General features: G+C 47.3%; 1 protein-coding gene across 1 annotated transcript in view; it reads left to right on the top strand.

Annotated features, from left to right (window-relative positions):
• Positions 1–13885, top strand: part of CFAP77 (cilia and flagella associated protein 77) — a 45625-nt gene extending 31740 nt beyond the window's left edge. The window contains exons 4-6 of the mRNA XM_072984704.2: positions 6279–6384; positions 7372–7473; positions 13591–13885. Coding sequence (XP_072840805.2) covers positions 6279–6384; positions 7372–7473; positions 13591–13713 — 331 coding nt within the window. The 3' untranslated portion in view covers positions 13714–13885. The remainder of the gene's footprint in view (positions 1–6278; positions 6385–7371; positions 7474–13590) is intronic.
• The last annotated feature ends 276 nt before the right edge of the window (positions 13886–14161 follow it).

Raw genomic sequence — 14161 nt, forward strand, 5'->3', positions numbered from 1 at the left:
ATGTATTTATTTTATCTTTTATTTCTCACTGCAAGCTAGCGCTCAGGGTGGCTTACCGTCTTTGTAAGATAATAAAAGCAAGGAAAACCCAGTGTTTAGCCAAGAAACCATAAAAGCAAGTTTAAAAAACAACACTGTAAAAACCATCTAAGTCAACTGAGTGCACAGTTAAAAACAATATAGCGTGGGAAGTTAAGCATCAAGTACTCCTTCTAAAAGATATGTTTTTGCATCCTTCTTAGAAGGACTTATAATGGAACTGGACCTCTGAACCTGTGGTTTCAAGAGATCCTCTTCTGAAGATTTTTAACATCTGAATGGGCTCATAAGGGGACAGGTGGTTCCCTCGGATAGTCAGGTTCTGTTATATTTTGGTATGTCTCTGGCTGTGAAGCCAGAGGTTCAGAGTTCGATTCTCCTACTCTGCCTCCCGGAAGAAGAGCCAGCCTGGGTAGCCTTGGGCCAGCTGCACAGTCCCAAGGCTGCCTCCTAGAGGGAAGAAATGGTAAAGCGCTTCGGAGTCTTCTCTCCCTGGAAGACCCTAAAAAGACTCAGCATAAATTCGAAGTCAATGGATGGCATACGATTCTTATTCAAAAAACACCAGGCACAGTCAATCAAAATTATAAAGACATTATAACAGCTAGTTGTAACCCAAAACCTAAGTGTTTGTTAAATATTGGCGCATTGCGATGTCAATTTTTTTGTGGTTCTGATGATGTTATTTCTGAAATCTGCAGCTGCTTATAATACAGTGTGCCATTTCTTCATATTATTCCCAAAGCCACACCAAAGCGTGGATCATCCACAATTGAGATGTTTCAAATGCCAGGTCTCTGTATTTGTTAGTTTTTTTTCCAGTTCTTTATTTTCAACACTAGTAACATCATGATGATGGTGGTGGTGATGATGATCATGATCCTGATCGGCTTCCTGGTCCTTCCACGACCTTTGAACCTTCCATATCATCATCATTTTAGAACAGCTGAGCTGGAAGGGACCCTCTAGGTCATCCAGTCCAACCCCTCATCAAGGCGTCCCAGAAGGGGAATCGAACCCCCAACCTCTTGGCTCTGCAGCCGGAGACCTCCACCCCTGAGCGATGGGCTCCGTCTTTGGTCTCCTGCCTGCGACTTCTCTTTGCAAAAGCCGAAGCCTATTACACATGCTTGTAGCCGCTCACCCTCCTAAGCGCAGCTATGATGAGCGTTGGATAAATCTTTTTAAGCGTTCTGTTTACAACGGAATTTATCCCTCGGAGCAGATGAGCCCTCTGAGTCAAATAACAGATTTTTCTGATGCTCCGGATGGCCGTGGGGGGGGGGGGAAACCAAGCCTCTCCCCCCCCCCTTTGCTGGTCGCCCATGACCGAGTCATTTATTTTGCTGTTTTCTTTCTTCCAATTATGTGAAAGCTTATGGAAATGCAGGGTCATCTAATGCTTGGCACAAAACGAAGGTTCCTGCTGAGTGGCCAGGAAGAGGGGTTTTTCTCCCCCACAATTTTAATGGTGTTGGTGATCTTTCAACAACACAACACAACGTGACGCCCGCGAGCCACGGATGCGGCCGAGGGGGTTTTGCTCCTCTCCAGAAAGAATGATCCTAAATATTTCGCTCCGAGCTGTGTATGTAGGGTGGGTTTTTTTCCTCCCCCACCCTCTTCTTATTATTATTATTCCTCCCCATCCTTCAAAGGGAAAATGAGGACAAATGGAGATCATTTTGAAAACGATCCTGGAGGCCCTTTCTCTCTGCGGTTTTATGGGCCGGATCTATTTACAGGACGATCTGTAAAGCTCTCTGGGCCTCCTAATGTGACTTTATGCTTTACAAGCATCTTAAGGATGGTTATTTTAGACTCAGATCGGGGGGGGGGGCTCCTTCGCTCTCACCCCCTCCGGCCGCCTGCTGATACCCCCAAACCATCTCACGAGGCTAATTGAATCCCCGTTTCCTAAAAAAAAAAAATTAAAATAGTAGCTTTAAAAAAAAACACAAAGCTGTACAAATTGGAAATGTCCATTTACATCAGAGTTGAGGTCTTCCCACCTCTCTTGTTGCAACACACACACATGTTCCTGTTATTAGGGGGTTTTTTTTAATGCTCACCAGGCCGCAAACAATTAAAACCGATATCCGAAGGCCCCGTTGGCCCTCATCTCTAATTAGCTGCAAGGGCAGGAGACTTAAGAGGGTAGCTCAAGTTCAATTACCTCCCTCTGCTCTCGGTTCTAGGCCGTCCTTGTTAAACCAGACAAGTCCGTTAGCCAAGGGGGAACAATTAAAGCCCGGGGTGGGTAGAGGAGGGAGACTGAACTGGGGGGGGAGAGAGAGAGAAATAGGGGGTGCAGGCTGGACAGGCAGCAAGAGACAAATCTCGGGAAGTTTTTCGCACTGCGGCCGAGCCAGGAGGAGTGCGGGAGATTAAGATTAAGAGAGAGAGGAATTTACCCAAGGGTATTGGCTGGTCCCTCTCCATCCGTTATAATTTGGCTGGGAGAAGACAGTGCAGAAAGAAGTCATCGGAGGGCCGCCTTCTCCCCGCTTCGTTGTTCCAAAACAAGAGAGGGGGAAAAAAACCAGCTACCTGATTTGCAGCTGAAAATCATTCCATGAATAACTATAAATGAGGGAGGTGAGACTCGCCATCAAGTCGGACTTACGTTGCGACGGTGAATCGACTCAGACTCCACTTGGGTGTTGTGTTTTTTTCAATGATTCGAACTCGAGTTGTGACTCAGAACCTACCTGCTTTTTTTTTTTTACAGGGGAGGAAGGCTTGTTTTTTAATGGGGACTCAGACGCGGGACCCGAAGTCTTGCCAGCATTCCTGCTGTCCATAAATGCCAAAGGGGAGGCTTCCGTCCCGACCTTGGGCAAGTGGCCCTCTTAGGACTTCAAACTTCAACCTTCCTGGCTATCAAGTCGATTCTGACTTAGGTTAACCCTTTTAAAGGTTTTCCAGGTAGAGAGGACTCAAGAGGTGCTTTACCCTTCCATTCCTCTAGGGGGCACCCTTGGGATGGTGCAGCTGGCCCAAGGCTACCCAGGCTGGCTTTTCTCCCAGAAGGCCCAGGGGCGGGGGGGGGGGGAAATCAAATCTGGAATTTGCCCACTGTGGCTTTAAGGCTTCCATTCTTCGCAGGTGGAGCTTAGCAGGAGTGGGTGCAAAACAGAAGCAAATAGGGTGGCACTGTGGTATCCACGGGGGAGCCCGTACCAAGCCCCCCCAATGTAGATGCCGAAAAATGTGGAAGTATTTAACGCTATACATTTTCATTCGTTCATTCGTTTGTTTGTTCGTTCGTTCGTTCATTCATTCATTTGTTCATTTGTTCATTTGTTTATTTTTGATTTTTTTAAAAGCCTCACCATTACATTGCATGGTGTCTGGCTCCTTCTAGTAGACAGTTCTACTAAGTACATCCTGGAAATACATAGAAATACATACAGTATTTCTGGGAGTTTTTACTTAGTCGTTTCAGATAGCGGATAAGTGAAGCCGTGGATACCAACCCCACAGACAGAGGGGTCCTGCTGTTCCCTAGTATCTAGACAGGAAGCAGAGGGGGACTCAAATACGTGTCCACCAACACCACTCTGTTGTGGCAAGCCTTCCACCCTGGAGCAGGCGGCAGAAAGTGTCTCTTTTTTTGATAAAATAAAAATATCATATCGCGGGGCTTCTAATTGGAACCTCTGCATGATTTGAAATCAGAAACACCCCAGACGAAAAAGAGGTCAAAACTTTCCTGAAGGTCTAAAGTCTATGGACTGTGGGGTGTCACAGGATGATGCCATAAACGGTGTACCAGAAAATCAATAAGTATGATTATTTTTATATATATATAACAGCACCACCTAATATCTCAGCCTCCTCTAAATTCTTGACACCTCCTTTCACAAAAGGGAAAAAAAATAAGCCTCTTATGAGTCGAGAACTCTGAACGCTAAGGATCGCAAGTGGGCGGGCTTCAAAACGCAATAAAATTAGCGTGTTGTAAGTTTTGCCGTCAAAAAGTTTGCGGTGGATGCTGACACCTGGTCCCCAAAGTGCACGGATGTCACTTTCTCTCCCGCGCGCGGCGCTCAGGCTGGCGTCGCGGTGCATATATTTTAATTTTAACAAAATAGCTGTCTCGGTGGGAAGGAGCGTTGACATTTGAAAAAAGGCGAAGGCCCGTCTCGAGCCGAGCCGATTTCCCGTGGCTGTCATTGATTTTCCCAAAAGTAAAGTAGAAACACCGCCTCTGGCTACTTCACCAAATTAGAAGTCACTGATGGCCTGTTATTTCGCCCCAATCCGAACAGGGCGACAGAACGAAAAATACAGCTTGTCACACCCCGAGTTCTTTTCGCCCGGAACAGCTTTCAACCGCCGTGCGCTGAAAGGCCTTTAGAAGCCTCTGACGTTGCCTGGGAAAAAAAATTTTTCCATCTTCCATAAAAAATATAAAAAGAAAAGAAAAATAATTTTTGTTACAAAATAAAAAGTTTTAATGAGCGGCGAGGGAAGGTGGCGGGCCGTCAAAAGCGCGGCTCCGTTTCGCCAAACTGGCGAATCACGGCTGTCGAGGCTCGGCAAGTGTCGGAGTGATAATCCCAAATTATAATTAGCATCTCCCTCACGCCGATGATCCCAATCTGACTTTCTCGCTACAAAAGCGCTGGGTGAAAGAGAGGTACCACGCATTTTATGGCTCGTTTGGAGCTTAAAACGGTGCTAATACTTTGGGTTTTTTAAAGATGGAAAGAACGCTCAATTTTTACAAAAGAAGAAGAAGAAGAAGCTGGTTTTGCGGTGCTTATGAAATCAAAATTTCCCTTACGAAGGCTCTGAGATCAATTCGCTTTTGGCAGCTACGTCAGCCTGTCCAACCGCAGGGCCGGCTCTGAACTAGAGACGCCGTTTAATCATAACGAACGCCAGCCTTGTGATCTGTGTCACTCTCTGATCTTCCTTCCCTCTTCAGCCCACAGAAATGAGGTCTCTTTTGTATATCAACAGCCTCCGGGGATGCGTAGTTTAGATCACGCCGATATCATCATTAGCAAACACGGGCATAAATTAAGCCTCTCCGAACCGTGCGGTGCGCAATAATTAGCAATAAAAGTAACAGCAGGAGCATATAGGAAGAGCGGCTGTTTGCATTGCATTGCCATTGTAGAAATATTTTCTGACTCATGGCAACCCTGTGACTTCATGATCTCCAAAGCTCAACTCTGTGGCTTCCTTTATTGAGTCCATCCAGATCCCATACAATCTTCCTCTTTTCCTACTTCCTTCTTTCCATTCCCCCCCCCCTGTCCATTTTCTTCATTACCCAGCTTTCAGATCGGAGCATGGTAATCCAGGATACAGATAATCTCAATCTTGTTTTCCGGCAGCACATCGTGGCACTTGAGAATCCTTACTTCTTTCCTGACGGCCCTTCCAAATCTCACTCGTCTTTTGATTTCTTGGCTGCCGTCTCCGTTCGGATGGATGACTTGACCAAGATTCAGAAAATCTTCTATCCGTTTTAATGCCTGCATCGTGAACATTAAAATGATCTAAATTTTGTCTCCTCTGTTTGTTTTTTAGAACTATGTTTACATTTACAGATAAAGTCTACTTGATATTATTCGGCAGGGATTTGAATTATAGCCCCCGACTGCTTGTGCTACATCTCAGCTTATTATTAAAGCCCCTGCCGTTCCCTATGAGTCTATGGTTTCCAGACTCAAAACACATTCTAATTATTTCTGCTGTGAAGAACCCAACACATATACAAAAGGCACTATAAAAGCAGCATTTAAGTAACTTTTCTGGTTCGTCCCCCCCCAAAAATCCTGCAAAACCTTGGCATGCGCTCCCTTCCATTTACAGTAGGGCCACTCTCCATGGTCCTGAATACGTCCTGCATTCCTGGTCTAATAGAGCCTCCCGTTGCTGTCCAGAGTCCTGAAACTGCTCTGTTCCAAGTCTTCAGCAATGAGTTCGAATTTCTGTCTTCACTTTGACCTTGCAGAGAAAACCAGGTCTCTGACGGAGGAGAGGACTCTCAAGCAGGAGAGATCTTAAGCATAGAGCAATTTCAAACCTGCACTGGGGATAATGGGAGATGGAGTGCCCGAAACAGGGGGGAGAACTGTAGATTTCCTACTCTTAGTGTGAAAGGCAACGTACTGTACATGAAATGTTGAACTAAAACAAGTTTTGCTTCTTTGACCGGCCGGTGGGTGGGTGGATCGTTGTTAATCTTGCAACCTTCTCCCCTTCTAAATGTTCCTCAGGCCCTCTACCCCTTTCTTCGATCTGCTGCAGCACAAATACAAAGAGATGTGGATGGAGCAACAAAGAGCACTCATTAAAGCAGAGAAGGCCGAAAAACAGCAACAGGTAAATAGATCTTGGGATTGATGCTGTGGCTAGAAAAATCTCTAGCTATGCAGAGGAAAAGGCTTCAGGAACTCACAGAACAGAATTAGCATCAAGTCTCCCCAAAGTCGACCACCCCTTATTATTTTGTTCTCCTCCACTGGCACTTATAGTCTCACTCGCTCTGAGACACTGGTATGAGAAATACCGGACCACTGACACCTTATGGAATCTTTTAGGAAAGAGATCCAGTAAGGCAAAGTAAGGTACTTACCTGTATTTTTCCATGTATAAGACACCCCCATGTATAAGACACCCCCACTATTCTAACCCAAAATTAAGAAATCTAAGTGGGGCTTAGCAAGTGTAGGGGGAAAGGGATCAAAGCGCTGCAGGATCGCTTTGATCCTTGCTTTCCCTTCCACTTGTTTTTGTTCTCTCCTCGGCTTACTTCCATGTATAAGACGACCCCCAATTTTTAGTCAAAGGGTATAGACAAAAGTATAGTCTTATACACTGGAAAAATACGGTACTTTGTGAGGCACTGTTCTTTTACAGAACCATCTAAAGATGAGCGAATGGTCTTGCAGCAGACTAAAAATCATGGCGAAACACCACTCCGAAATATTTTGCGAAATAATAAGAACAGCTCGCTACTGGGGAAATGAGTCCCCTCATCAGCTAGTGTGAGGACTGGAGTCGAGCCTAATGTTGTGGTTCCCACCCTTGGGTAATTCAGATGTTCTCGGACTACAACTCCCAGAAATCCTGGCCAGCACAGCTTGTGGCAAAGGCTTATGGGAGTTATAGTCCAAGAACCTCCGGGGACCGACGGTTGGGAACCACCAGGCTAGAGGCAATCAGAAAACCCATGGAAGGACGTGGTTGATCTCATTGTTTCTGTTAATCAACGCTCACGACGCCCTTGGCGGTCCAGGGAGACAACTCAAGAGCCGTCCTGCTTGGCTACATTTCGGTTGTGTTTTCCTTGTCTCTCGGCGTCTTTAGAAGCGCAGGGGGAAGGTGTACGACACGCGCACGACGCTGCTGAGGAAGCACCAGCCCCCGATGAAGGAGGAGCATCTATGGCGCATCGCCCACTTTCAGAAGGTAGGTCCAGAGCACCCCAAAACCCATTGCTGAGACCTTTCCGCTTCATGGCTATCCTCTCCCGAGCCAGCGGGTTGAGCATTGGACCAGGTCTCAGGAGACCCTGAGTTCAAATCCTTGTTCAGCCATGGAACCTCCCTTGGGAAGCGGCCCTCCTTAAATCTCTCCCCCCATGTGGGAAACCCCATGAGGGTTGCCGTACGCTGAATGGGACTTGATGCCCAGTTCCCCCCCTATCTCTCATCTTTCCCATGAAAAATAAATGCTGGCCATTCATTAAAAGAGGGGGGCCACGTGGCCTTTTTGAAAAAAGGCCCTGCTCATCCTCCTCCTTTTAGAATGACAGAGCTGGAAGAGGGATCTTCTAGATCATCCAGTCTGGCCCCTATCCAGGAGGCTCTGTGGGAGATTCGAACTCCAAACCTCTGGCTCTTCAGCCGGATGCCAAAACCTCTGAGCTGTCCAGCAGGTATTTCTCAAAGCTTTTAAAAAGGGGTACAAAATAGTTTTTTAAAAACCCCTAATTATCCGCCCTGGATTTCTCTCAGGGTAACCCCAAACTGAGCACGGGTGTGAATCCTGCTCTGAGGCTAGAGCACCATAGGTTACAGGAAGGAAGGAAGGAAGGAAGGAAGGAAGGAAGGAAGGAAGGAAGGAAGGAAGGAAGGAAGGAAGGAAGGAAGGAAGGAAGGAAGGAAGGAAGGAAGAAAGAAAGAAAGAAAGAAAGAAAGAAAGAAAGAAAGAAAGAAAGAAAGAAAGAAAGAAAGAAAGAAAGAAAGAAAGAAAGAAAGAAAGAATGAAACCCTTTTCCCCTCTAATGGCTGGTGGTCTTTTCCTTTCTCCCCTTCCAGCCGAGGCGTCTCTGAAATTACACAGTCATTCAATCACTAAAGGCTGGACAAATTGAATATTTTCACATCTGGGTTCGGAGTTCAAGCCCCAGTGCCTCAGAATAATGGCGCACACGGCCTTTAAGCCAAGCACTTGATTTCCAGGATTTTAGACGGTCGTACGGTTTGATTCTTATTTGAAGGCACATCTTTGCCTGGGGGGGGGGAGAGCCATCTCAAATTTGGGTCTCCCAGGACGCGGTTTTGTCCCGACCAGTTGACTGACGAAAAGAGGAGTAAGTGAAGAAGGAGGTAATATCAGCAGTGGATTAGGGGAAATCACCGAACTGGAATATTTCAGACTCCTTTCCCTGGCTGCCCACTTCTTGGTCAATACTGCTTTTTCATTTTCGGGTTTTGAATGGTTGCTTATCCTGTAATTCATTAAAGATCCTCATCATCCTCTTAGAATGGCACAGCCGGAAGGGACCCTATGGGTCATCCAGTCCAGCCCCTGTCAAGGAGACACTGGGGGCGGAATCGGAACTCCCAACCCCAGGCATACACCCCTGGCAGCAGAAATATCTCGGGCTCGTCTTGTTGTTAGGCTATGGGGACAAGAAATATAAGAGAATCAGGCGAGGCCACGGTAGATGTTGGAGGCGGACAAAGCAAGGCGAACTCTGATCGCTGCTCGATAACAAACCAGCATTAAGCACTCGGCAAGCCAACGTTTCGATAACCTCAGCAAAAGACTTAATTTGCAACCCGGTGCAAAACTCAAAAGCCTCTCTTCAGCTGGGGAATAGCTCTCTTTCACCCTCCCTCTTGTTACCTGGCAAAGCTATGGCAGGTTGTTTAAAACCCCAAATCCGGAGAGAATAATTAAGAAATCATCGACTGTATCAACTTTTGCCGGTCCTCCGCTCCAGAATTTGATACGCACAGGGGGATTTCGTAGGAGCCCACCGCCTGCTTTTTCCCCCAAAAAACAGGCAGCTGAGAATGTATGCCCTGCACATCGCACATGTGTACACGGAGACACGTATCTGCCATATGTTGCATTTTCTCATTTTCTTAGGGGTGCGCACAATATTTTAGAATTTGGATGCTGAGCAGAGCTGTCATGATCTCATTCTTTCCAGACATTAAAAGTCTATCAGTGTTTTAGGTCTCTGCCTGCAGAGCCAGAGGTTCGATTCCCCGCTGTGCTGCTTCTTCAAGGGGCAGACCGGATGATCTATCAGGTCCCTTCCAACTCTGCAGTTCTAAGATGAAGATGACGTGTTTTCCCTTCATGACTCAACGTTTGACGCAATGCGTTGGTGCTAGCTGGCTGGATTCTCATGGAAACCCATCGTTGGCCAAGATTTGCGTACAGTTGGGGAAATAAAGATTTCCCCCCCCCCACATCCTCTGTGAATCTTGAAAGAACGGCTGAGAACTCTACGACTACTTTGCGGAAAGCAAGAACGGCACGCCTCTTAAAAGGAGCGGGGACCCCAGGAATGTCCTGCTCCCACCCCATAGAGGACAGGGTGATTTGGAAGTCACCGAATAGGATAAAGTCTCAAGTTGGCAGAACCAGCGTGAAAGGTTTTTTTCCTCATTGGCATGATCCAAAGTCTGAGTCGCAAATCAAATCCAAGTCATTGAAAAAAAGAAAACCAGGTTGAGTCACCAGCATGACTTAAGCCCAACTGGGCAGCAACTCTGCTGAATTATGATGGAAAGAGTAACGTCCTCCACCGTACTTTGGTCCCACCGTAAAGTTTGGACATCCGGAGAAGCCCAGTGGCCTACGCAGACAAGCTTAGAACCGACCTCCAAGCTGAACTTAGGTACCCACGCCTCCCCATCATTGCCGTCCCTTCTGGTTCTTCAACCAGCCAATTTTATTTTTATGTACCTTCAGTGTCAGAGGGACGACACATCGAACTTCCCTGTGTGGATCTCCAGTAAAACACACACCCTGGCACCCCCTACAAATGGATGTTCTTGTCTCCCTCAAGAACAGCTTCAGCCCCAACACAGAATTAGCATATTTTTCTGTGTATAAGACGCCCCCACCTTTCTAACCCAAAATTAAGAAATCTAAAGTGGGGCTTAGCAAGTGTAGGGGGAAAGGGATCAAAGCGCTGCAGGATCGCTTTGATCCCTGCTTTCCCCTCCACTTGTTTTCGTTCTCTCCTCAGCTTACTTCCATGTATAAGACGACCCTCAATTTTTAGTCTAAAGATTTTAGACAAAAGTATGGTCTTATACATGGAAATATATATATACGTATATAAAGACCAGCACTCTGGAACTTGTCACGGCATTTTGTTGGCAATCCGGTTGAAAGCATCTCCTCAAGTGACAGCAAGCGATCTTTCACTCTCCGGCAGTTTATGAAAGGCAGGAGTCTGAAAGGGGGCGGGTGGGTGTGTTGCCAACGTTGGCAGAGAACTCATCAATATCGAAAAAAGAGAGAAAGAGAAAGAAAGGCAGGAAATCAGAAAGGCTTCCGTCGTCGCCACCATCAGCCGATGAGACAGCTCACCTGGGCCCGGCAGCGTACCGCCTCCAATTAAATCAAAATGGTTTGTTTTTAATGGTCTTTTACACTGACAAGTGGCCTATCATTCCAGCCTCCATAGCTGTCAGAGAGCTGAAGCAAATTCTCCGTTGATAATGCCCAATGGTTCCAATTAGGAGACGAGGCCGCTCCTGGAGCGCTAACGATTCCCCAGCCTCTCCGTTGGGCCCTTCGGCGCTGGCTGTTTTCCTCTTCCCTCCGCCTACTCCTTCCCCCCACAAATTACCCCACACAAAACGGAGGCACCCCCCCCACACGTGTTCTCCCCCCCCCCCGGCCACGCAACGGCCCGGGCCTGTAGGTCTTAATGAGGCGATGGAAGTTTTTCTCCGCGGCTCGCCCGCTAAATTCTTTTCTTGTTTGACAGCTGCTGGAGTGTTGACCTTATAAAAAATTTAGTGTTTCTCATTATTTCGCTGCCAAACGTTGGCAAGTGATGGTTTGTATTTTCGCCCCCCTCCGCCGATCGTCATTTGCATCCGTGTATATCTGCGCGTGTACACGGAGGCGTGTGACACACAAGGTGGGTGCGCAACACACACCCCCAGAGCGCTTCTGGCGGCTTTCCAGGGCCCCCGGCGGGAAATTGCCTCGCAAGGCGACTCACCGGCGTCCTTCCCACATGAAGGCCCAGTTTTGTCACACGCCTGCGGGGAACAAAGTTCGAGGCAGATTTGTTGAAAAAGGCGCTCAAATTAATGGCCTGGGCCTTCAGGGGGGAAAAAAGAGTCAAGGATTCATAGCTGGAGGGGGCCAGTGAAACCATAATCTTTTGCACTAAGGAGCACTCCTGTACGCTCAGGGGGTGGGGAAAGATCTGGTGGAGGGGGCCTTAAAAAGGCTCGGATAGTTGTTTGGTTTGTTACTAAGTGAAATTATGAGCCTGCTGGTCTGCTTTGGTTTCTATTGTGTATTAAGAGGGACATCAAGGTTGTCTTCTCTCTCTCTCTCTCTCTCTCTCTCTCTCTCTCTCACACACACACACACACACACACACACACACACACACACACACACACACACACACACACACACACACACCAGAAGCTGGTGGCTTGTAGTGCCAGTGAGAGGCGTATCCTTACAAACTATTCCTGCTGTACTGCAAAGTCTTCTGCAGTAGATGGGTCCCCGATGGGCCATTCAGATCCGTTGGCTTTACAAAAGACCTGTTCCTAGTAGCAAAGAAAATGGCTGGAATTGGCTTCTTGATTTGGATCAACACCATCTGCCACCGCTTTGTTTTCTTCGAGGAGTGGCTTACGGATGTCCAAGGCAGCAACTCCCCTTCAAAGTTAGCAGCAGGCAAGAATCTAGAAACGGCAACCAATCTGGACTCAATAGTTATTCCCAGAAACTGCAGAGAAGATTCAGATGATATCTGTGCCTCTGTAATGACTCCGTGGCCTTTCCATGGGGCTTTTTCATGGAGGCAAATACTGTCACAGATCTGGATGAGGACTGGGTTGGAGTGTCAGTGGGTGGTTCAGGTACACCTCTAATAATCAGACAGTTTCATACGTTGACCCCGAGAAACCAGTTCCGCTATTCCACCGATCCTTACAGAAATGACCCTAGCCAGATCAGTTACTCATACAGAGGTACAGCGGAGATCCTCCTTTATGGATAAGCCTGTTTTACAGATGTTCATCATGGGCGTACAACTTATTTCATTTCTGTCAACACCTCCATGGTCGGATCTTTGCAATGCGCTTAATTAGCTGACCATTTGGAAATATTCTGCAAATAATATTAATTGATAGTAAAACCGACTGGATCTTCTGGGTTCAGTGGGTTTCCGGAGAGTTTGAGGACCATCCTCTATCATCTGCTCACACTTCTCCTTCCTCCCCATCCACCCCCCCAAAAAAACACACACACACAAGCCTGCTTCGAGCAGAGCGTAATTATGAATTTATACGTCTACCTAGGAAAATGTCAACCGATCTGCTCTTACGAGACTTGAGGACTTAATCCCTGGGCGTCCACAATTATATCTCTGCAGCTGGAGATTTCGTCTGCCGATCAGAAGGCTCTACCGTCGGTCTCCGAATCGTTCATTAAGTCCTCTGCCTAAGTGTGGGATAAGGTTTCCAAAGTGGGCCGAAAAGGCTTAATCATCCGTTTCCCCAAAGGGTGGGGAGGGCAGTCTTGTGAATGCGTTCAACACGGAGAGGCGCAAATAGTTCTTGGAGACATGGGGCGAGAAGAGAAACACACCACTTTCTCGTAGCCTTCACCCCAGGAAACGACACGATGCCCATTCAGATGCCCAAGCTTATGTCTCCAGATGTTGTGGGTGTTCGGTTCCCGGAATCCCCAGCTGCCAGGGAATCCTGAACATCTGGAAGAGACAAAAGATGGAAAACCTTCCTTCTGATGGGTGCGTGTTAGGTCAATTCAACATGAATTCAACGCCCAGGATTCAACACCCAGAAGCCCCAGCCAGGCCTGCCTACGGCCAAGAATACTGGGTGTTTTAAACCCAAAACATCTGGGGATTCCTAGAACATAAATCATTTAGCACGGTGTTATCCCATCTAACCATCAACGGCTCTCCAGAATCCCAGGCCAATGTCTCTTTATGGCTTGGAAAAGTTACTTTTTGGACTACGGTTCCCAGTATCCTCGAGACAAGGTGACAATGGGCTTGGGTCAATGTGAGAAAAGCAACCGGTTTGTGATCTGTCTTTGTTCCTTTTTCTCTAGGTCGGTCCCCATCTCTCCACCTTTGAGGACCAGAAGCGTTATGATAAAGCCATGGAAGCCTTCCGTGCAGAAATCCCTGTGAGGATCGGGACCCTGGCACAAGGCCTCTACACCACCGGTTAAGAGCCAGGATGGCCGGGGGGAACAAATAAATCAGCTCGTGTCCAAAATGAGCATTCTTACCGTGCTTAATTGCAGGGTTTCCGTGTCAAGTCTGAAGAAGCTGGGTTGGTCTTGGTCTGGTCGATTAAACTCACAATTGTATTTGGCATTAAATAATTCCTTAAGTAATTAATCGGAAGCATTTCTCGTTCTGTTCAGCCCAAGAAAAAGGCTTCCTGCAGCTGTTGACCGAAGATCAGGAGCACATCAGGCAAACGATCCGCTGGGCTTAAATCCCAACGACAGAAATACACGTGAAATGAGGAAAAGGCAATTTCCTAATTGTAGGCGAGATGTGGGTCAATAGGATGTCCCAACTGGTCTCCCGGCTTCGCACACCTCTTCCCTTGGGTCCCCAGATGTTCTTGGACTACGACTCCCAGAAGCCTTCACCGCTAGCTGCGCAGGC

The sequence above is a fragment of the Pogona vitticeps genome, chromosome ZW-PAR (genome assembly GCF_051106095.1).
Source record: "Pogona vitticeps strain Pit_001003342236 chromosome ZW-PAR, PviZW2.1, whole genome shotgun sequence".
Classification (NCBI taxonomy): Eukaryota; Metazoa; Chordata; class Lepidosauria; order Squamata; family Agamidae; genus Pogona; species Pogona vitticeps.